Source organism: Gnatocerus cornutus, chromosome 6, assembly GCF_029298725.1.
Source record: "Gnatocerus cornutus isolate USDA-ARS CGAHR chromosome 6, icGnaCorn1.1, whole genome shotgun sequence".
NCBI classification, from domain to species: Eukaryota; Metazoa; Arthropoda; class Insecta; order Coleoptera; family Tenebrionidae; genus Gnatocerus; species Gnatocerus cornutus.
The window spans coordinates 16420383-16441513 of NC_142238.1; the positions used below are offsets into that span (position 1 = coordinate 16420383).

The 21131-nt window shown below is 31.8% G+C and overlaps 3 protein-coding genes across 3 annotated transcripts in view; 2 read left to right on the top strand and 1 right to left on the bottom strand.

Moving 5' to 3' along the window:
* Positions 1-8470, top strand: part of LOC148173421 (protein O-mannosyl-transferase TMTC1-like) — a 256948-nt gene extending 248478 nt beyond the window's left edge. Inside the window, exons 9-15 of the mRNA XM_088038718.1 lie at positions 3075-3196; positions 3252-3416; positions 6494-6607; positions 6666-6809; positions 6863-7204; positions 7247-7379; positions 7710-8470. Of these exons, the coding sequence (XP_087894844.1) occupies positions 3075-3196; positions 3252-3416; positions 6494-6607; positions 6666-6809; positions 6863-7204; positions 7247-7379; positions 7710-7892 (1203 nt within the window). The 3' untranslated portion in view covers positions 7893-8470. The remainder of the gene's footprint in view (positions 1-3074; positions 3197-3251; positions 3417-6493; positions 6608-6665; positions 6810-6862; positions 7205-7246; positions 7380-7709) is intronic.
* A 5054-nt stretch (positions 8471-13524) lies between these two features.
* LOC148173423 (uncharacterized) lies at positions 13525-14329 on the top strand. The gene has a single exon (XM_088038791.1). It carries the CDS (start codon positions 13528-13530, stop codon positions 14302-14304), a length of 777 nt encoding a protein of 258 aa, XP_087894917.1. The 5' UTR covers positions 13525-13527; the 3' UTR covers positions 14305-14329.
* Positions 14330-14411: 82 nt separating this feature from the next.
* On the bottom strand, positions 14412-18664 carry LOC148173424 (arylalkylamine N-acetyltransferase 1-like). Its single transcript, XM_088039879.1, has 3 exons — positions 18584-18664; positions 18039-18535; positions 14412-14671 (listed from the first exon to the last, which is right to left on the bottom strand). The coding sequence occupies exons 1-3, from the start codon at positions 18662-18664 to the stop codon at positions 14506-14508; spliced, it is 744 nt and encodes a 247-aa protein (XP_087896005.1). The 3' UTR covers positions 14412-14505.
* Positions 18665-21131: the final 2467 nt, after the last annotated feature.

Here is a 21131-nt window from a genome sequence, read left to right on the forward strand (position 1 = left end):
TATAAAACAAAATGACAAGTTTTGTTTTTGTTCTCGCCAGGATGAAAACATTTCTAAAATTATGATTCTAATGCCTGTAATTCGTAATTTTAATGTTATAGACATGAAATTTGAAGAAGTTGCTACTCTTAGCTTCTTTTTCTATTGTACTTAAGTGCACATTTTTATAGCACAAAAAAAACAAAATTTAAACATTTTTATTATGAGAACGAGCCAAAACTTTGGACCCTTTTTATTAAAATTTGTAATTTTGGTTTCTGTAGTATTGGAGCCATGAAAGTCAAAACAATTACTACTCTTTACTTGTTTTAAAATAGTGCTAAAGTACAAAATTATAGAACAAAAAAAATAAGATTTTTGTAGTCGCAAAATTTTTCAAAATGTCTGTTCTAAAACAATAAAAAATCGAAAATTGGCGTCTTTTGGTCGACAATTTTGCAATTTAGTGGAGTTAATAAGCAAATCAAAAATAGTAAATTCCCTAAATTTTATTGCTATAGCTCTAAAATTGTCAAAGTTACTGAAGATCGAAGTTACTGAAGTCGAAAATTCTTGCTTGGCTCCAAAAAAAATTCTAAAATTTGTTCCTTTCACTCAACAATTTCGCAATTTGGTGGCGTTACTAAACAGATCAAAAGTAGCAGCAGTCCCAAATTTCATAGCTGTTAAAGTAAAATTAGCAAAGTTACGAATTTTAGTTACACGATGTCGAACGTTTTTGCTTGGTCGCCTTAAGAAAAATTTCTAAAATTTGTGTTTTTTGCTCTATAATCTTGCAATTTGGGAAAAACTAATAAACGACTTAAAGATAGTAACTTCCTCAAATCTCATAGCAATAGCAGTAAAATTGTCAAAATTCCAAATTTTAGTGAAGGATGTCGAACATTTTTGCTTGGTCTCCAAAAAAAAATTTCTAAAATTTGTGTCTTCTGGCCTAAAATTTTGCAACTTGTTGGAGTTACTAAGCAGATTAAAAATTGTCACATCCGTAAATTTTATAGCTGTAGTAGTAATATTACTAAAGTTACAAATTTTACTCAACGATGTCGGAAATTTTTCTTTGGTCTCTAAAAAAAAAATTTCTAAAGTTTGTGTTTTTTGCTCTACAGTTTTGCAATTTAGTGAAGTAAATAAGCAACTTAAAGGTAGTAACTTTTATAAATTTCATAGCTACATCACTAAAATTGCCAAAATTAAGAATTTTAGTAAAGAATGTCGAACATTTTTGCTTGGTTTTCAAAACAAAAATTTCTAAAATTTGTGTCTTTTGGTTTAGAATTTTGCAATTTGGTGGAGTTAATAATTGACTTAAAGACTTCCTTAAATTTGATAGCTATAGCACTAAAATTGCTAAAATTACGAATTTTAGTGAAGAATGTCGAACATTTTTGCTTAGTCTCTAATAAAAGAAAAATTTCTAAAATTTGTATCATCTGCTCTAGAATTTTGCATTTGGTGGACTTAATAGACGACTTAAAAATAGTAAATTCCCGAAATTTCATAAATGTGGCACTAAATTTACCAAAATTACAAATTTTTGTAAAGGATGTTAAACACTTGCTTACTTTATATCTGTGTTTTTCTTAATAACTTTACGTAAGTTTTTTTATATTGCGCTTCTAATTAAAGTTTCAGTTTGATTCACAAAGCAAAGTCATCTTACCACTAATATAAAGATAGAAAGCCCAATTTATTTCAAACAAATTAATTTTTCGCAATAATCACATTTAAAAATGTTGTTTTTAAAACCAGTAATTAAGCGAAAGTTAAAAACAAGTATGATAAGAGCGAGCGTAAACGTTTTTTGCAGTTTTTGGGAAACAACGTTTAAATTCAAGCTTGAATTCCAAATAAACAGGAAACTGTCTTGTAAATTCAACTAAACAAACACAGAAACAAAGAATGCTCCAAATATCCAAAGAATTAAGATAAACCATCTTTTTGAAACCACTAAACAAAATTAGAGATTTTGTTATTTGATTCCGCGCTCTCTAAAGTCAGAAGCGGAAAGTTCTTGACATCCACAGACGTCCAGAAAATGGAAAAATTGTAGATGCGTCTCTGTGTAATTTACAAGAATCTAAGTTTCTTTTAAACTCGATGAATCCTGCCTTATTATAAAGTTTCTTTAAAACAAAATAAGTTAATTTAGCCACAAAACTATAGTCGAGTGATGTACTTAACAAGAACTTTCTTGTACTAGTTGGGAAGAAATAATTAGCCCCTTACCAATTACCTAAGCGGCTTAATTTTCTTATCTCTAAAAGAGTGTTAACTGCACCATAATTTCCACCGTGAGCGTCGGCCCGAAATGCTCCTTCTAAAATATTGACCGCACATCTCATATCAAGTTAATGTAACGGAAATATTTACATTTACATAACGTATGCTAGTATTAAGTATACAGCGCTACATTCCAGGAAATAAAAATATTGCTATAAAATGTTAAAAGCATTTTTCCTTATGCTTATATCTTTCCCGGCTCGCTCACATCCTTATTCCTAACAGAAAGGCAAATAATACCATAATGTTGCTTTAATATTTGCTTTTCAGAATTCGCTGCCTCGACATTAACATGAAATACATTTATCTAATGTTTCTTTTAGCGCGGGTTTGATTTATATCCTAAATGAAATGATTGCGAGAATTTGCATAAATATTGACCGATTGTGGTCGCGTGTGTTTATTTTCGATTCCGTCGTGTGAAATACACGACTATTGTTTTAACGCGATCGAATTGAAATAAGGCGGAAAGTAATTGCGATGAATTCTTCAGTTGAAGGCGTGTTTTGGATGAAAAAAGAGCGGCTATAAAAAGATGGGTATAACAAAGCATGTAAATATTAAGAGAAAAGAGGCGATTTTTTAGGCTCTAGCGGAACAATTGCCTTCTTTTCTTCCTCCTTTGGATAACCCCACAAGATCCTGTAATAAATTAACGAACCCTACGGGATCTGACAAAGTCTGCGACCAATTTTGAATTTGTTAAAGAAACTGGCTTAAAGGATTTCACGATTTGACAGTATTTATCCATAATCCGAGGATATCGATAACAGATAAGTTTTTCTTTTCAGAACCAGAAGCATGTCCCGGTCGTTCTTGGGCTCATGTTGTTGGTTTTACCCTTCTTGCCGGCGGCTAATCTTGTTGTTACTGTGGGATTTGTAGTAGCGGAAAGAGTCTTGTATATTCCTAGGTATGTAGTTTCCAGGCGTCGCTTTACATGAGGAAATTACCCTTTGATGTTTCAGTTTAGGGTGTACTTTATTAGTCGTATATGGTATCCAGATATTCTGGAATTCTTATTCTAAACACCGACAAACTATCATCTGCTTTGTCATGTTACTACTAACGACGAGTTGCTTGAGGACTGTCATCAGAAACCGGGATTGGCGTTCTAGGGAATCATTACTTAGGTATGTGTTAATTTTTATTTCTTGCCAGTTTAACCACCCATCCCAGCTTTTTCATACTTGAGGAGGCTGTTAAATCCGCGTTTATAGGACTTTAAAATTGATTTATTTTTTCACACTACTTTTATTTTTGGTTGAAGACTAAAAACAATTCCAAAATTTTGATTGCAAAAGGTGTCATTGTCGTAGGTAATTTTATTGCTACTAAAGTAAAGTTAAAAAAAAAATTGAAATTTTTCAACTTTTTTTGTTAAACCTTTAATTTTGCTACTTGCAATGCTGGGAGCATGAAATTGAAGGAAATTCTAACTTTAATCTTGCTGTTTACCTGTGCCAAAATATAAAATTGTAGAACCAAAATGACAAATTTTAGAAAATTTTTTTGAAGAAGTGTCAAATTTTGTAATCTTTTTTATAAAACCATGTAATTTAGGTTCCTACAATGATGAAATCTTAAAATTTAGAGGAATTACGGTTTTTAGCCTGTTCTTCAACTGTACCAAAGTACAAAATTATAGAACAAAAAAGACAAGTTTTGAAAATTTGTATGTTTGGGCGAATGCAAACATTTTTAAAATTTTGATTCTAAGAAAGGTCATTTTTGAAATTTTTAAGCTATGAGTTTGAAATTTAGGGAAATAGCTATTCTTAAGTAGTTTTTCTTCTGTGCCAAAGTACAAAATAATCGAACAAAAAAGACAAGTTTTACAATTTTTTTATTGTTAGACAGTCTTTTCCAAATTTTTCCAAATTTTTCCAAATTTTGATTTCAAGACCTGTAATTTTAATGCTATTGATATGAGATTTGGAGAAACTGCTTCTCTTGACTTATTTTTCAACTGTGCTAAAGTTCAGTTATAGCACATAAGAGTCAAAATTTAAAAAAAAATTATTTTGTAGTGTAAATTTGTAAATTTTGCAATCATTTGTCTTAAAATCTGTAATTTTGGTTTTTATAAAATTGGAATTATGAGTTTCAGGAAAATTACCACTCTTAACTTGTTTTTCAACTCAACCAAAATACAAAATTATGGAGCAAAGAATACAAGTTTTTTTTTATTAAAATTTTGAAACTTTTTTATAAACCTGACAATGTTGGTATCATAAAATTCAGGGAAGTTTCTACTTTTATCATGTTTTTTTAATGTACCAAACTATAAAATTATAGGACTAAAAGACAAATTTGAGATTTTTTTAGTCTTGGGTAGACGCAATTTTTTTCAAAATTTTGGTTCTAAAGGCTATAAATTTCGTAATTTTAATGCTAATGATAAGAAATTTGGACAGGTAGCTAAACTTGTTTTTCAGCTGTATCAAAGTACAAAATTATAGAACAAAAAAGACAAGTTTTCGAAATTTTTTATTTCTAAATACGTCACCAAATTTTTCAAAAATTTGATTCTAAGATCTAGATTTTTCGAAATTTTAATGCGATTAATATGAAATTCGAACAGGTTGCTCCTGTTAACTAATTTTTCAACTATACCAAAGTGCACAATTATAGCACAAAAAAGTCAAAATTGAAACATTTTTATTTTGAGGACGAGCCAAAATTTGAAAACTTTTTTATTAAAACCTGTAATTTTGGTTCTTATTATGTTGGAACCATGAAATTTAGGAAAATTACAATTCTTAACTTGTTTTAAAACTGGGCCAAAGCTTTGGATTTTTTTTTTTGAGCTAATAGATTTTTTTTATAATTTTGATTCTAAGACCACTTATTTTTGTCATTTTTGAGCTATAAGATTCAAATTTAGGAGAATAAATAATCTTAACTGGTTTTTTAACTGTACCAAAATTCAAAATCATAGAACTAAAAAGACAAGTTTTCCAATTTTTTTATTGTTGAACGATCACAATTTTTTTTAGTTTTGATTCTAATGCTTATAATTTTAGTAATTTTAATTCTATAGATATAAAATTTGCACAAGTTGTTACTCTTTATTTATTTTTCAACTGCACACAATTATAACTAAAAAAATTACAAAATTTAAACATTTTTATTTTGAGGACAAAGAAAAAGTTTGCACCCTTTTTTATTAAAACGTGTAATTTTGGTTCTTGTAATGTTGGAACCATCAAATTCAGGGAAGTTACAACTCTTAACTTATTTTAAAACTGGGCTAAAGTAGAAAGTTCTAAAACAAAAACAAGTTTTGAAAATTTTTATTTTTGAGCGAATGCAGACATTTTTAAAATTTTGATTCTAGGACCTGTCATTTTTGTAACTTTTAAGCTATAAGTTTGAAATTCAGGGAAATTATTATTCTTAACTTGTTCTTCCACTGTGCTAAAGTGCAAAATTGTAGAACAAAAAAGACAAATTGTAGAATTTTTTCTTTTGAAGAAGAACCAAATTTTTGGAACCTTTTTATAAATCCTTGTATTTTGGTTCTTACAATGATAGAATCTTAAAATTTAGGAGAGTTACTACTCTAAACTTGTTTTAAAACTGGGTTTTGAAAATTTTTATTTTTGAGCGGTTGCAAAAATTTTAAAATTTTCATTCTAAAGACAGTTGTGTTCAAAATTTTTGACTTGTTTTTCAATAGTGCCAAAGAACAAAATAAATAAAAAAGTTTACGCTCTTCGACTTCGTCGTTCTTTACGCTCCAACTTTTCTAGAGTTCTTTCTTTTTGATGCTCTTTAATACTTGAGGAGGTTGTAAAATACCCGTTTATAGAAGCTCAGTCTTCCATAGAAAAAAGAAGATTTGCTTTTATTACACTACTTTTAGGCAATAATAAAGTTATGAATTTATATTAAATTTACACCGAACATCGGTGCTTTATTTTAAACTGAATCCTCATCAGGCTCGTAATTTCAACCCATAAACCGCCCATTAAATAATAAAACAATGATTTTATAGCCTCGGTCAAGAGTATTAGTTTTGAATTTTTCATCCTCGTCGTTATAGAAAACAGCAATAAAACCCTCGAAGACACTTGTTAGCTCCGTTCGTAATCAATAACTCCCTGAACCTCTTCAAAAACTCCATTACCATTTCAAAAATAATATTTGTAAAGCGTTGAAATCCGACTTGGCTGAAACCTCCAATTTAAATTCCTCGTTTCCTTAGGGCAGGGTTAATGACATTACCACACAACGCTAAGATGCATTACAACTACGCGAATTTTCTTCGAGATTCTGCGAGACCTGAATTAGCGAAGTCTCATTACCACAAAGCTTTGAAGTAAGTAGATCTGCGAGGTTTATTGGAAGTGGACTAATGCAGCTTTAATCTATTGCAGACTATGGCCGACTTATGCAAGTGCCCACAATAATTTAGGGACTTTATTGAGCGACGAACAAGAAGCCGAACTGCATTTCCTCGCCGCCATTCGATACTCGGCTGACCACGTCAACGCGCATTACAACCTCGGGCAGCTTTACAGGTAATAAAAAAATGGTGAAAATGGTGGAGGCGCCGGGCTAATTTTTTTTGCAGAAAGTCCAATAGAACTGGAGAGTCGGAGCGGATGCTCAAAAAATGCTTGATTTTGGAGCCGAGATTCACTCCAGCGTACATCGAGCTGGCGCGTCTTCGCGGACCAAAAGACCCCACTGTTAACACTCTTCTGAACAAAGTCGTTCTTTTGAATCCTCGAGATCCATACTACACCACTATTTACGGTCATTGGCTGATGGGAAGAGGACACCCAGTGGCCGCCCTCCACAACTACTGGAAGGCGCTCTCCGTTTGCACTTCTTACCAAGACGCCATGCTTGGCGCCGCGAGAGTTCTGCAGAAGTTCGGCCAACATTCGCGCCTCTTCCAGCTCATAACGAGGTGAGAATTGCGAGGTTTTTCGCGAACTGAAGAGTTTTGTAGGTGGCAATCGATCCTGAGTATACGAAGAGGTGAACAGCCCATCAGCCCACACGTGTATCTCCATGGATGGCAACTCAAGAGCGAACTGAGCCATAAAGCGAAAGCCTACGACAACTGCAGCACGTTGTTGTTTGTAAGACTAATAAATTCCAATTGTTTGCTAGACGAATAAAACCGTAAAGTGGTAGGGTGCAACTGAAGTACCATCATAAAACCCCTCGAATTGTTTTGGTACTTGATTACCCGTTTTATGGGCAAAAGCATGGCGCGATCAAAAGAATAATGCGCGAATGCCGTTTATGTACCTCTTGAATTTTTATTATTTTACTTACTACCACCACTGTGTAAAATAACAGGATTGTATTGTAACACAAGTGGAACTAAATCCCAAGTGTTATAATAACCTTGTTAAATTCAGAACTTTGTGGAAACTTGCTCCTGACATTTGTTTAATTGTTTTTAGGGCAATCGCTGCAGCCAAACGACTCCTAAAGTGAAGAAAGTGGCCAACGAAGAACTTAACAACAAATGGTCTCGGCACACAAGCAACAAGACGAAATACCACACGATGAAACAGTGTAAAGTGCAAAAACTACACAAACAGAGACCGACGACTCCGCTGATGGTTCAACATTTTCTAGACTAAGTTCAGTGACGTGTGTGAAAATTAGAGCTTTTTTTTCGTCACTGTAATGTCACGTATACCTAAGCTGACCACTTTATACTATGATAAGATTTTGATAAACTAATTAAGCTTCAGGAAACAGGGATTTGACGATTTCAAACGAATTTTGGTACAAATATTTGTTTTGTGTTAAAATGTATTGAGGTGGAGATGGGCAAAGTTCTGTCGCTTTTTACTTTCTTCAATTTTTTCAAGTTTGTTCAATCGCAAAAAAATGGTTTCTTATTCATGTCTGTCTAGAGTATGCAGGGTTTAGCCACGTTATTAATGTGAAGGTAATATTTTTGTGCTTTAAAAATTCTAGAGCAAAGGACACAAGTTTTAGGAATTGTTATTGAAGGTTTCACATTTTTTTCATAACAACATTGGAAATCTGATTGAACCCTAAAAAGAATAAAATCTGGGACGCATTGTCTTTATCAATTCAGTTTTTATAGCAGAAAATGGTCACAAAAAAACACCTCCAATGTGAGCTGTTCACTCATTTCAATAGCTCGATGTTAAAAGGAGTGTTTATAAATAATAGACAAAAAAAAATTTCTTGTATGCGTATAACAAGAAACGCACAAATCAAACGAAATACAACCAACCATGGATTTGTTGCATATTTTTTCTTTAATTTTAGCGGATGGAAATTTTATTTAAATGTCGAATAACTTCTACTTTCGGAGACAAAATTTATTTTTTTGAGATTTTTTCATTGCTAAACGGACAAATGCTATCATATTTTAAACTGCTGAAATGATTTTTTCATAATTTGATTAATTTTTGCACAGTATAAACTGTCAAATTACCATTTCAACTTTTTTATATTAAATTCTGTAATGTTATCTATTTTCATCCTAAGACAATGAAATCTAGAGATTATACTTCTTCTAACTTGTTTTTTATTTGTACTCAACTTCAAAATTTTAGAGAAAAAATTGAATTTTTTTAGAAATTTATATTTTTGCAACGAACCAAAAATGTCAACCACTTTATATAAAATTCTGTAACTTTGCTTGTTTTCATTCTAAGACAATAAAATTTGGAGATTTTACTTCTTTCAACTTGTTTCTCATTTGTACTTAATTTCAAAATTAAAAAAAATTGAATTTTTTTAAATTTTTATTTTCAAACGAACAGAAATTTCAACCACTTCATATAAAATTTTGTAACTTTGCCTGTTTTTATTCTATAATAATGAAATTTACAGGTTTTTCTACTTTTGGCTTGTTTATCAACTGTGCTCAATTCTAAAATTTTAGAAAAAAAAACAAAATTTTTTAAATTTTTATTGCGAAAAGGAACCAAAAACTTCACATTAAATTTCGTAACATTGATAGTTTTAATTCTAAAACAGTAAAATTTTGAGATTTCAGTGCTTTTAACTTTTTTTAGATCTGTACTTAATATCAAGCAAAAAATAGAATTTTCAGAAAATTTTATATTCAAAGGAACCAAAAATTTCAATTACTATTTATAAAAAAATGTTGAACTTTGCCTGTTTTCATTCTAAAGCAATAAAATTAACAGGTTTTTTTACTTTTGGCTTGTTTATCAACTGTGCTTAATTTTAAAATTTTGAAGTAAAGTATAAAACGAATCACTTCATATAAAATTTCGTAACAATTTTTCATAACAAAATTTTAACCTGCAGCGTGGTGACACCCCTTGTACCTAAAAAACTGTAAACAGAAAAAAACAATTTTTTTGCAATTTTTGTACCCTTAAAAACATTGTAAAAAGTTTCCACTTCTAACGAAATTAATTTGTGATAACCAAAATTGTTAATAATTCCTCCATCAATGCACACTTTTGTTGCCATTATTACCAAAAAAAATAATTTTTCTCTTGTAAAGTTAATGTTAAAATTAGTGAGACAGAAAGAGGAATTGATTGTAATAAATCACACCTTTCCCAACCGCAGTATTAGTTACTTTAGGATGCTTTTCTTAGAGCTCTTTTAGCAGTATTACAGATTTCTTAAATGACTGAATTAAAAAGCAAAATATTTTTAATAAGCTAATTTTGTAAGTTTCTTAGGAACGAACGAACCAAGACCGGCGACAGTGTAAATATTGCACGAAAAAAATTGTACATAAAGAAAAAACAGTATTATAATAAATATTAGTTAGACTTAGATAAATTCACTTCTAAAGCATTTTATAAAACATTGTTGACAATTAAGGTTCCATATACACATTTTTATAATAAATTCAATGTGATCGATAAAGTAACAAAGTTGTTCTCTCTGTATTATAGCTTTATAACTGTGAAATTTTGCTAGCTATTTTAGTTAAATTGCGTTTTAGATGGGGCCATTTCATCAACTCTGTATACTGGATATTCATCAGGCAACAATTCTCAATACTAATGTGAAATTAAGGCGTAATTATAACGTTGTTGTGTCTGGAATTGTAATATACTTGTATAGTTTTTTGATAATCAATAAAATTATTTATTAACACCACCAGTTTCCTTTAATGTGGCGAAATCTATACAATACAGAGACCTGTAGTCGGTAATGCAGGCAGCACTTAAACGTGTTTTTTGAGTTGCCTACCTCACTTCTACTTCAATTGTAATTGATCAAAAAACTGGAATTTAACATCAAACGATGAGTCTAATTAAGTTAGTTCCTAATGAAAATCGCAAGTATGAAATTCCAGAATCTTAAACAGATTTACAAGTTTGTACTTCTATGCTTTGACTCGTCTAATTAACATGTTATGATTTACCCTCACAGAGGAAATTAAATAAATTTAATTTAGTTAAAGTCAAAAGCGTGGTGGAATGGATTCACTTCTAATGTACGAGCAGGGTCTAAATAGATTATTTTTGTTATAAATTGGATTGTTGCTTGCCAATTAGAAAGATGTTCTATCACCGTCTTCGCCAAAAATAAAAGAAATGTCTACCACTTCGTATAAAATTCTATAACTTAGCCTGTTTTTACCCTAAGATAAAGAAATTTACAGGTTTTTCTACTTTTGGCTTATTCATCAACTGTGCTAAATTCTAAAATTTTAGAAAAAAAACAAAATTTTTGGAAATTTTTATATCGAAAACGAACCAAAAATATTTACCACTTCTTAATAAATTTCGTAATATTGACAGTTTTAATTCTAAGACAATGAAATTCAAAGATTTTACTTCTTTTAACTTGTTTCTCATTTGTACTTAATTTCAAAAATTTAGAGAAAAAAATGCATTTTTTAGAAATTTTTATTTTCAAACAAACCAAAATTTTCAACCACTTCATATAAAATTCTGTAATTTTATCCTAAAACAATAAAATTGACAGTTTTTTTACTTTTGGTTTGTGCTAAATTCTAAAATTTTAGAGAAAAAAACAAAACTTTTGGAAATTTTTATTGCGAAAACGAACCAAAAATTTTTATTTCTTTACATTAAATTTCGTAACATTGACAGCTTTAATTCTAAGACAATGAAATTTGGAGATTTTACTTCTTTCAACTTGTTTTTTATCTGTACTTAATTTATAAGTTTTAGAGCAAAAAATATAAAAAAAATATATTTTTTTTATTTTTATTTTAGAAACAAACCAATAAATTTCGCCATTTTATGTTAAATTCTGTAACTTTGTCAGTTTTTATTCCAAGACAATGAAATTTTGAGGTTTTACTACTTTTGGCTTGTTTAACAACGGCGCTAAATCTCAAAATTTTAGAGCAAGAAAGAACATTTAAAAAAAAAATTATTGTAAAACCGATCAAAATTTTTACCCCTTTATATTAAATTCTGTAACTTTGCCAGTTTTAACTATCAGACAGTAAAATTTTAAAAAGTTTTACTACTTTCAACTTGTTTATCAACTGTACTAAATTCCAAAATTTAACACAAAAAACAACATTGTTGGAAATTTTTATTGTAAAAACGATCGAAATTTTTACCCTTTTATATTAAATTCCTGTAACTTTGTCAGTTTTTATTATAAGACAATGAAACTTGGCGGCTTTAATACTTTCAGCTTGTTTATTAACTGTACTAAATTTAAAAATTTTAAAGTAAAAAACAAGATTTTTGGAAATTTTTATTGTAAAAACGACCAAAATTTTTACCCTTTTTTTATTAGATCCTGTAACTTTGCCAGTTTTTATTATAAGACTATAAAAGTTACCGGCTTTAATAATACTTTCAGTTTGTTTATTATCTGTACTAAATTTGAAAATTTAAAAGTAAAAAATTTTTATTGTAAAAACGACCAAAATTTTTACCCTTTTATATTAAATTCTTGTAACTTTGTCGGTTTTTATTATAAGACAATGAAACTTGGCGGCTTTAATACTTTCAGCTTGTTTATTAACTGTACTAAATTTAAAAATTTAAAAGTAAAAAACAAGATTTTTGGAAATTTTTATTGTAAAAACGACCAAAATTTTTACCCTTTTATATTAGATTCTGTAACTTTGCCAGTTTTTATTATAAGACTATGAAAGTTACCGGCTTTAATAATACTTTCAGTTTGTTTATTAACTGTACTAAATTTGAAAATTTAAAAGTAAAAAATTTTTATTGTAAAAACGACCAAAATTTTTACCCTTTTATATTAAATTCTTGTAACTTTGTCAGTTTTTATTATAAGACAATGAAACTTGGCGGCTTTAATACTTTCAGTTTGTTTATTAACTGTACTAAATTTGAAAATTTAAAAGTACAAAATTTTTATTGTAAAAACGACCAAAATTTTTACCCTTTTATATTAAATTTTTGTAACTTTGTCAGTTTTTATTATAAGACAATGAAACTTGGCGGCTTTAATACTTTCAGCTTGTTTATTAACTGTACTAAATTTAAAAATTTAAAAGTAAAAAACAAGATTTTTGGAAATTTTATTGTAAAAACGACCAAAATTTTTACCCTTTTATATTAGATTCTGTAACTTTGCCAGTTTTTATTATAAGACTATGAAAGTTACCGGCTTTAATAATACTTTCAGTTTGTTTATTAACTGTACTAAATTTGAAAACTTAAAAGTAAAAAATTTTTATTGTAGAAACGACCAAAATTTTCACCACTTTATTTAGAATTCCGCAACTTTGCGTTGTTTTCATCCTATGAGAATGAAATTTAAGAATTTTACTACTTTCGGCTTGTTTATCAACGGCACGAAATTTCAAAATTTTAAAACAAAACACAGAATTAAAAAAAAATATATTGTAAAAACGACTAAAATTTTCTCCACTTTATATAAAATTCTGTAACTTTGTTTGTTTTCATCCTAAAACAATAAAGTTTGGAGATTTTACTTCTTCCAATGTATTTTCAATGTACGAACAGAGTTCTACATAGATTATTTTTCTTATAATATAGATTGTTGCTTCCCAATTATTAAGATGTTTAATCCCGTCTCCGCCAAAACTAAAAGAAATCCCCAGCTTTCATCGCACCTAATTCGCTGTGACGAAAACACCGATTGCAATTAAAAAACGTCCCGAAAACTGCGTTGTAACAACTCGAATTGAAATGAGTTTTTTCCCTCGATGATGAAACCTTCTTTCTCATCCTCTCCTCACTTCCGACTGGAAATGTCGGCACGAACCAGAAGTGTCTATATAAAAGCAACACTTAACAGTTTCGTGTTAGTTGTGCAATGTTTCCGTTGAAAGTTGCTAATATCTTGCTGCTGACGTGGTTCGCGGCGGCGGGACAAATCTACTTTTCTCCGGTTTATAAAAGCGACGTTGGTTTCTTCACCGGCTTCCATGGCTTCCCGGAACATCTAGTGGTAGCTGAGAGCAAGTACTACGGGGGGGAAAAAGAAGGGGGTGGAAAGGAGCATCATAAGGGGTACTACTCTAAACACGGATCTAAAGGAGACAAGGGGTATGAAAAGGAGCACCATTTGGACAAAGAGGAGGTGGGGAAGCACGGAAAGAAGCACAAAGCGGGGAAGTATGGAAAAGCAGGAGGACACGAGGAGAAGCATCACGATGAAGCTGGACACTACAAGAAGTCGCACGAAGGGAAGAAGTCGCACAAAGCCGCGAAGTTCGGGGAGAAAAAAGGGCACAAAAAGGGACACAAGACCAAAGGGTACCATAATAAGTTCCATAAAGACGAGTACCATCGCGAGCACAAGTTTTACGACGATTATCATAAGAGTGGCTACCATAGTAAGTTCGGGGATCATCATGAGAAGTACCAGAAGAAGGATGGGCATCATAAGAAGGGCGGATCGTCACATTCCGGGCACCACCACGACGATCATGGTAAAAAGGGACACAGTGACAAAGGGAAGGATATCAAAGACCACAAGGGCTTTAAAGGGAAGCATGGGCACGAGGAGTACCACAAACACCACGAAGACCACGGGAAGAAAAAGAGCGGCGACTCTGGGAAACATTTCGGCTACTCTTACAAGCACTAGTTTTTTAACTTGAAGCGAAATTACAATTTTCCGCATCGGTCGGTACCATGAATTCACTTCAATCAGTGAAAGCGGACTTGTGGTTTCGACTCAACATGCAAACACGGTTCGATTTTTTCCGGACATGCCATATTTTATTATTTGAAAATTGACCGACTTTTACACTTTTGTATCTGAATAAACACTTGCATTTGAGGTTGTTTACTTCTTACAAGCCGCAGATTTCTGGGGCTCGTCGTCGATGTAGATCTTCACCGATTTGTGCGGCTCTGGAGGATCGAAAATCTGCTTGTGATCAGGGCCGACGTATGAGCAGTAAGGAATTTCGTCGACGAGCTTCATTTTCATTTTGTTGGCGATGAGAGCTCTGAAAACGATACGGTTATTCTCTTGTACCTGCAATACGATGCTTGAAATTATGCAAAAGCCTTTTAATTGCCCCTCATGTTTTGTAGTTTTAATTAACTAAAGTCGACAAAACGACTCTATGCTTGTTTTCCGTTGGCTTAGACTCAAGTTGCAGCAGCAAACTTCACAGAACAAATAAATTTGCGTCGCACTAAGCGAAATTATAGAATATGGTTTTCAAAGCAAATAAAACAATAAACTAAAGACCCGTTGTTATCGCATAAACTGGGCTAAATATTATCGCTTTGTTGGTGTTTTATTCGGGACGCAAACGACGTTAGTAACGATTTTTCCTGTCTTCTGGGAAACTCGAAAATATCATTTTCTATTCAAGTTAGTTTAAAAACCTCGGGCACTCCGAACTTGCATAACTAATTCGTTCTCTTATTCAATAAGACAGAACTGAAGTGCATTCGTGGAGTTTAATTACAGAAATATTAATCTCGAACAGACAGCAGACAGACTTGTAGATTAAACTAGATACATTTCAAAGGCGGCGAAGGCAAAAACGTTTTCTAACTCTAATTTTAATTAAAGCATTGTTGAGACAATTTCGATAGAAGTGGACTTAAAGTTTGCATTTTAGGTTGTCTCAATTCTCTCTTTAACAAATCGAGTTGTAGTCCACGAAATTTTTATGAAAAATGCTTAAAATCTCGAAAACTACGACAGATCGATAGAAACGGTTTTCACCATCGTTTTTCTCGAGGTTTTTTAGCTAAGAATTGGTTTTTAAATTTTCCGAAACTTGTCAGTTTGAGTTTTATAGAAAATATTATGACTACAGCTATGTCAAACTTCTGTGGTCAATATCTCGGTTAATTTTAGGGTCTATTAGCGCTATTTTGGCTCATTTTACGCAGAATTTTGCTTAGATTCCAAATCTGAAATTGAAATTTAAATCCGACATCAAATAACTAAGTAATAACCAATCAAAGTTTCCGATAGTTGATTTTAATTTTTCCTAACCTTTTCTTATTTTTAAATCTAAATATCTCGGAAACTAGTAGAGATATTGAGATGCGGCTTGCGCCATCGTTTTCCTCGGCTTATTCTACGTTAGAAAAAGTTTTCAAAAGTCCAAAATTCGATACTCAATTTTTTGCAAAAAAAATTTTTAACTCAATCGATGAAAATTTTTCAATTTTTTTAATATTGACCATAACTCGTAAACTGTTTGTCCGATCGACATTAAATTTGACCAGTTGATAGATTTTGAGCTCTTCCTTCGGTTGAAGCAAACACTAAGGTATTAAACGTCGTTTTCACCTTGAAAACAGTGATTGATAACGATCTCTTTAAAACAATTTTTGGCCAATGCCTCGTTTATTTATTAAGCAAACTCAACCAATTTGGTCTTATTTTGCGCAGAATGCCACACTGAATCCAAAGCCGCAAAATTTTTAAATTTTTATCGACAAATAACTCAGCTATGGGCGTCAGTTATTGGGACAAATTTTTGAAAATTTGAAACAACTCGTGTTCAATATTTCGAAAACTATTACAGAAATTGAGATGCGGTTTATTCCATCGTTTTTCTTGCAAATTTTTACATAAGAAATAGTTCTTCAATTTTCCAAAAGTCAAAACTTGCAATTTTTCGCGAATATTTATGACTAAAACTATGCCACACTTCTGATATCGATATCGCCCTTAGTTTTTAGAGTAAACTTGAGTTGTTTATATCAGTGAACGCAGAATTTTCCGCAGATTCCAAATCTAAGATTTAGATTCAAATCTGACAACAAATAACTGAGTTATGGCCGATCAAAGTTTCAGATAAATGATTTTAATTTTTCTTAATTTTTAAAGTTAAATATCTCGGAAACTATTAAAGATATTGAGATACAGTTTGCGCCATTGTTTTTCTCGGCTCATTTTATGTTAGAAAATGTTTTCAAAACCCCAAAATTTAATGGTCAATTTTTCGGAAAAAAAAATACGCTTCAAACGATAAAAATTTTTCATTTTTTTTATTTTTGGCTATAACTCCTAAACTATTTGTCCGATTGATCTCAAATTTGGCCAATTGATAGATTTTACGTTCCTCTTTCTATTGATGTAAACACAAAGGTATTAAACGTGGTTTTCACCTTGAAAACAGTGATTAAAAGTTACCCCAAAATGGCCTCTTCAAAACAGTTTTTGGTCAATGCCTCGTTTATTTATAAAGCAAACTCAAAACAAATTTAAGCTCATTTTACGCAGAAGTTCACGCTAAATCCAAAATCGTCAACAAATAACTGAGTTATGGCCGTTTGAATTTTTGGGTTGTCGCCAGAGGACCAAATTTTTAGGTTCGAAACAATCCGTACTTAATATCTTGGAAACTATTAAAAATATTGGAAAACCCTTTGCACTATCGTTTTTCTCGCAACTGTTTATATAAAAATCGTTCTTAGATTTTCCAAAAGTCGAAAGTTGCGGTTTTAAGCGAAAATTCATTACTAAAACTACGGCAAAGTTCTGAGGTTGATATTTCGCTTATTTTTTGAGCAAACTTGCGTTATTACAGCTCATTTTAGACAGAATTTTGCGCAGATTCCAAATTCCGACATTTTATTTTATTTTTCTAATTTTTAAAGCTAAATTTATTTCGGAAAATATTAAAAATATTAGCCAAACCTTTGCGGCATCGTTTTCCCTTAGCTGATTTTACGTTAGAAAAAGTTTAGTACAAAAACGGAAACTTTAAATTAATTAGGTACGAAGTGAAAATTATATTATTATCGAAAATCGCTTTGGTGCGATTAAACGGATTCGAACACCGAATTACCCGAATTGAAACAATGCAATACTAGAGAACAATTAATTGTTTCATGCTCGAAATTGCCACCTACGCCTGCATAAAAAATGCAGGAGCCTCATCGATTTTGCAAATGCGTCTAATTTGCCTGCAATAACTCCATTCAAAGCGATCCCGCCACAACTTGTACCCAATGTATAAAGTTTAATTAATCCCCAGTTTATGCTTTTATTATAAGGTAGGTGCACGCGAAATGATGTAAAATAATCCTCCACTATTCGAACTAACTTACTCTCCACGTAAAATAAACGTCCCAGCCATAATGGTCTACTTAACCGTATTTAATAGTTAAATAACCGTAAAAACTAAAATACAACGACGTAATAAAAGGCTGAATAATTTAATAAAGCGCCGCGAAGACCTGTCCGATCAGAATTGCTAAATTCGCTCTGTATTTAACTTCTTGCATAATCTTTCCAAACGTTCCACCCAACTGATTAACAGATGAACCAATCTCGCCACAAACTCACTCATTGCGAATTAAAACTAAATACTTTACGTAAACCAATTCTCAACTTACGAGTAGTGACTCGTGGCATCCATCCTAACTAAATGATAGCCGCAATCAGCGGCGGTTTTCCTGGATTCTTCGGCTAATTTCAGACCAATTCCCTTGCCTCGAGAGTCCTTTCTCACGAACAAATAGCTTATCTCGAAGATTTTTTGCTGGCAATGCTTCCTCCACAAGTCGGGCGCTCTCATCAAATGCGCCCAGAAATGAAGAAGCTGGCGACTTTTCACGTCGCAGACTTGACAAGCGAGTTTGTCCATCTGGTCGGGATCCCAGCAATTCGTGGTTTCGTTGATGGCAGCCCCGAGGATGTCACTGTTGTAGATGCATCGCGCGATCAAAGAGTAGCCTTCGGCTAAACTGTGTCTGATTCTTTCGTCGAAGACTGGCGTGGGCTGGAAGGCTATGCAACTGGTTGTGGGCTCTTCGGGGTAGAAGGCACGCCGCATGAGGCATAAGATGTCGTCGTAGTCGGTGGGAACCGGTCTGACTATAACGTAGTTTTTCTGAAAAAAGGAATTAATCAGATCTGGGGGGAGATAGAGGAGACTTACTTTTTTTCGACAGAGTTCTTGCTTGTTGCGGACGAAAACACTGGGGATTTTAAAGGGTACGGTCCTGAAAAGAGAAGCCATGACTGGGAATTTTGATGGGTCTGTCAAGTGACGTTTCGTTGCTACGATTGCAAAATTGTAAATTGTATTGAGAAACTGTTTGCGCCATTGTTCTTATCGCCATTTTTTACATTAAAAATAGTTTTTATATTTTCCAAAAGACAAAAGTTGCAGTTTTTCTGTTCTCAAAAGCCCAAAATTCAATAGTCGATTTTTTGCGAAAAAAAATTCCGACTCAAACGATGAAAATTTTTCATTTTTTTTATTTTTGGCCATAACTCGTAAACTATTTGTCCGATAGATCTCAAAATTGGCCAGTAGATAGATTTTGAGCTCCTCTTTCGATTGATGTACAATTCAATGCTATTAAACGTTAGTTCTTAATAGTTCTTAAATTTTCCAAAAGTCAAAAGTTGCAGTTTTTCGCAAAAATTTATGACTAAAACCATACCAAACTTCTGATACTGATATCACCCTTATTTTTTCGAGTAAACTTGAGTTATTGTACATCAGTGTATGTAGATTTTTTCGCAGATTCCAAATCTGGGATTTAAATTCAGATCCGACAACAAATAACTGAGTTATGGCCGATCAAAGTTTTGGAAAGTTGATTTTCATTTTTTCTCTTTTTTCGTAATTTTCAAAGTTAAATATTTCGGAAACTATTTGAGATATTGAGATGCGGTTTGCGGCATTCTTTTTCTCGGCTCATTTTACGTTAGAAAATGTTCTCAAAAGCCCAAAATTCAATAGTCAGCTTTTTGCGAAAAAAAATTCCGTCTCAAACGATGAAAATTTTTCATTTTTTTTATTTTTTGCCATAACTCGTAAACTATTTGTCCGATAGATCTCAAAATTGGCCAGTAGATAGATTTTGAGCTCCTCTTTCGATTGATGTACAATTCAATGCTATTAAACGTTGTTTTTATTTTGAAAACATTGATTAAAAATGACCCTAAAATGATGTTACTAAAACAGTTTTTGGCCAAGACCTCGTCTATTTATTAAGCAAACTCAACAAATTTGGGTCTCATTTGACGCAGAATTTCACGCTGAATCCAAAAACATAAGAATTTTTAAATTTTTGCCAACAAATAACCGTGTTATGGCCGTTTGAAATTTTGGGTTGTCGCCAGAGGGCCAAATTTTTGAAGGTTCAAAACAATTCGTGCTCGATATCTCGGAAACTATTTCAGATATTGAGATGCGGTTTGCGCCATCGTTTTTCTTGCGATTTTTTACATAAGAAATAGTTCTTAGATTTTCCAAAAGTCAAAAGTTGCAGTTTTTCGCAAAAATTTATGACTAAAACCATACCAAACTTCTGATACTGATATCACCCTTATTTTTTCGAGTAAACTTGAGTTATTGTACATCAGTGTATGTAGATTTTTTCGCAGATTCCAAATCTGGGATTTAAATTCAGATCCGACAACAAATAACTGAGTTATGGCCGATCAAAGTTTTGGAAAGTTTTTTGTAATTTTCAAAGTTAAATATCTCGGAAACTATTTGAGATATTAAGATGCGGTTTGCGCCACTCTTTTTCTCGGCTCATTTTACGTTAGAAAATGTTCTCAAAAGCCCAAAATTCGATAGTCGATTTTTTGCGAAAAAAAAATTCCGACTCAAACGATGAAAATTTTTCATTTTTTTTATTTTTGGCCATAACTCGTAAACTATTTGTCCGATAGATCTCAAAATTGGCCAGTAGATAGATTTTGAGCTCCTCTTTCGATTGATGTACAATTCAATGCTATTAAACGTTGTTTTTATTTTGAAAACATTGATTAAAAATGAGCCTAAAATGATGTTACCAAAACAGTTTTTGGCCAAGACCTCGTTTATTTATTAAGCAAACTCAACAAACTTGGATCTCATTTTACGCAGAATTTCACGCTGGATCCAAAAACATAAAAATTTTTGAATTTTTGTCAACTATTAACCGAGTTATGACCGTTTGAAATTTTGGGTTGTCGCCAGAGGGCCAAATTTTTGAAGGTTTAAAACAATTCTTTCTCAATATCTCAGAAACTATTTCAGATATTGAGATTCGGTTTGCGCCATTGTTTTTCTTGCGTTTTTTTACATAAGAAATAGTTCTTTGAGTTTTCTACAGTCGAGATTTACAAATTTTTGCAAAAATTTATGACTAAAACTATGGCCAAATTTCTGATATTGATATCTCGCTTATTTTTTAGAGTAAATTTAAGTTATTATACATCAGTGTACGCAGAATTTTCCGCAGATTCCAAATCTGGAATTTAAATTCAGATTTGACAACAAATAACTGAGTTATGGCCGATCAAATTTTGGAAAGTTGATTTTCATTTTGTCTAATTTTTCGTAATTTTCAAAGTTAGATATCTCGGAAACTATTTGAGATATTGAGATGCGGTTTGCGCCATTCTTTTTCTCGGTTCATTTTACGTTAGAAAATGTTCTCAAAAGCCCAAAATTCAATAGTCGATTTTTTGCGAAAAAAAAT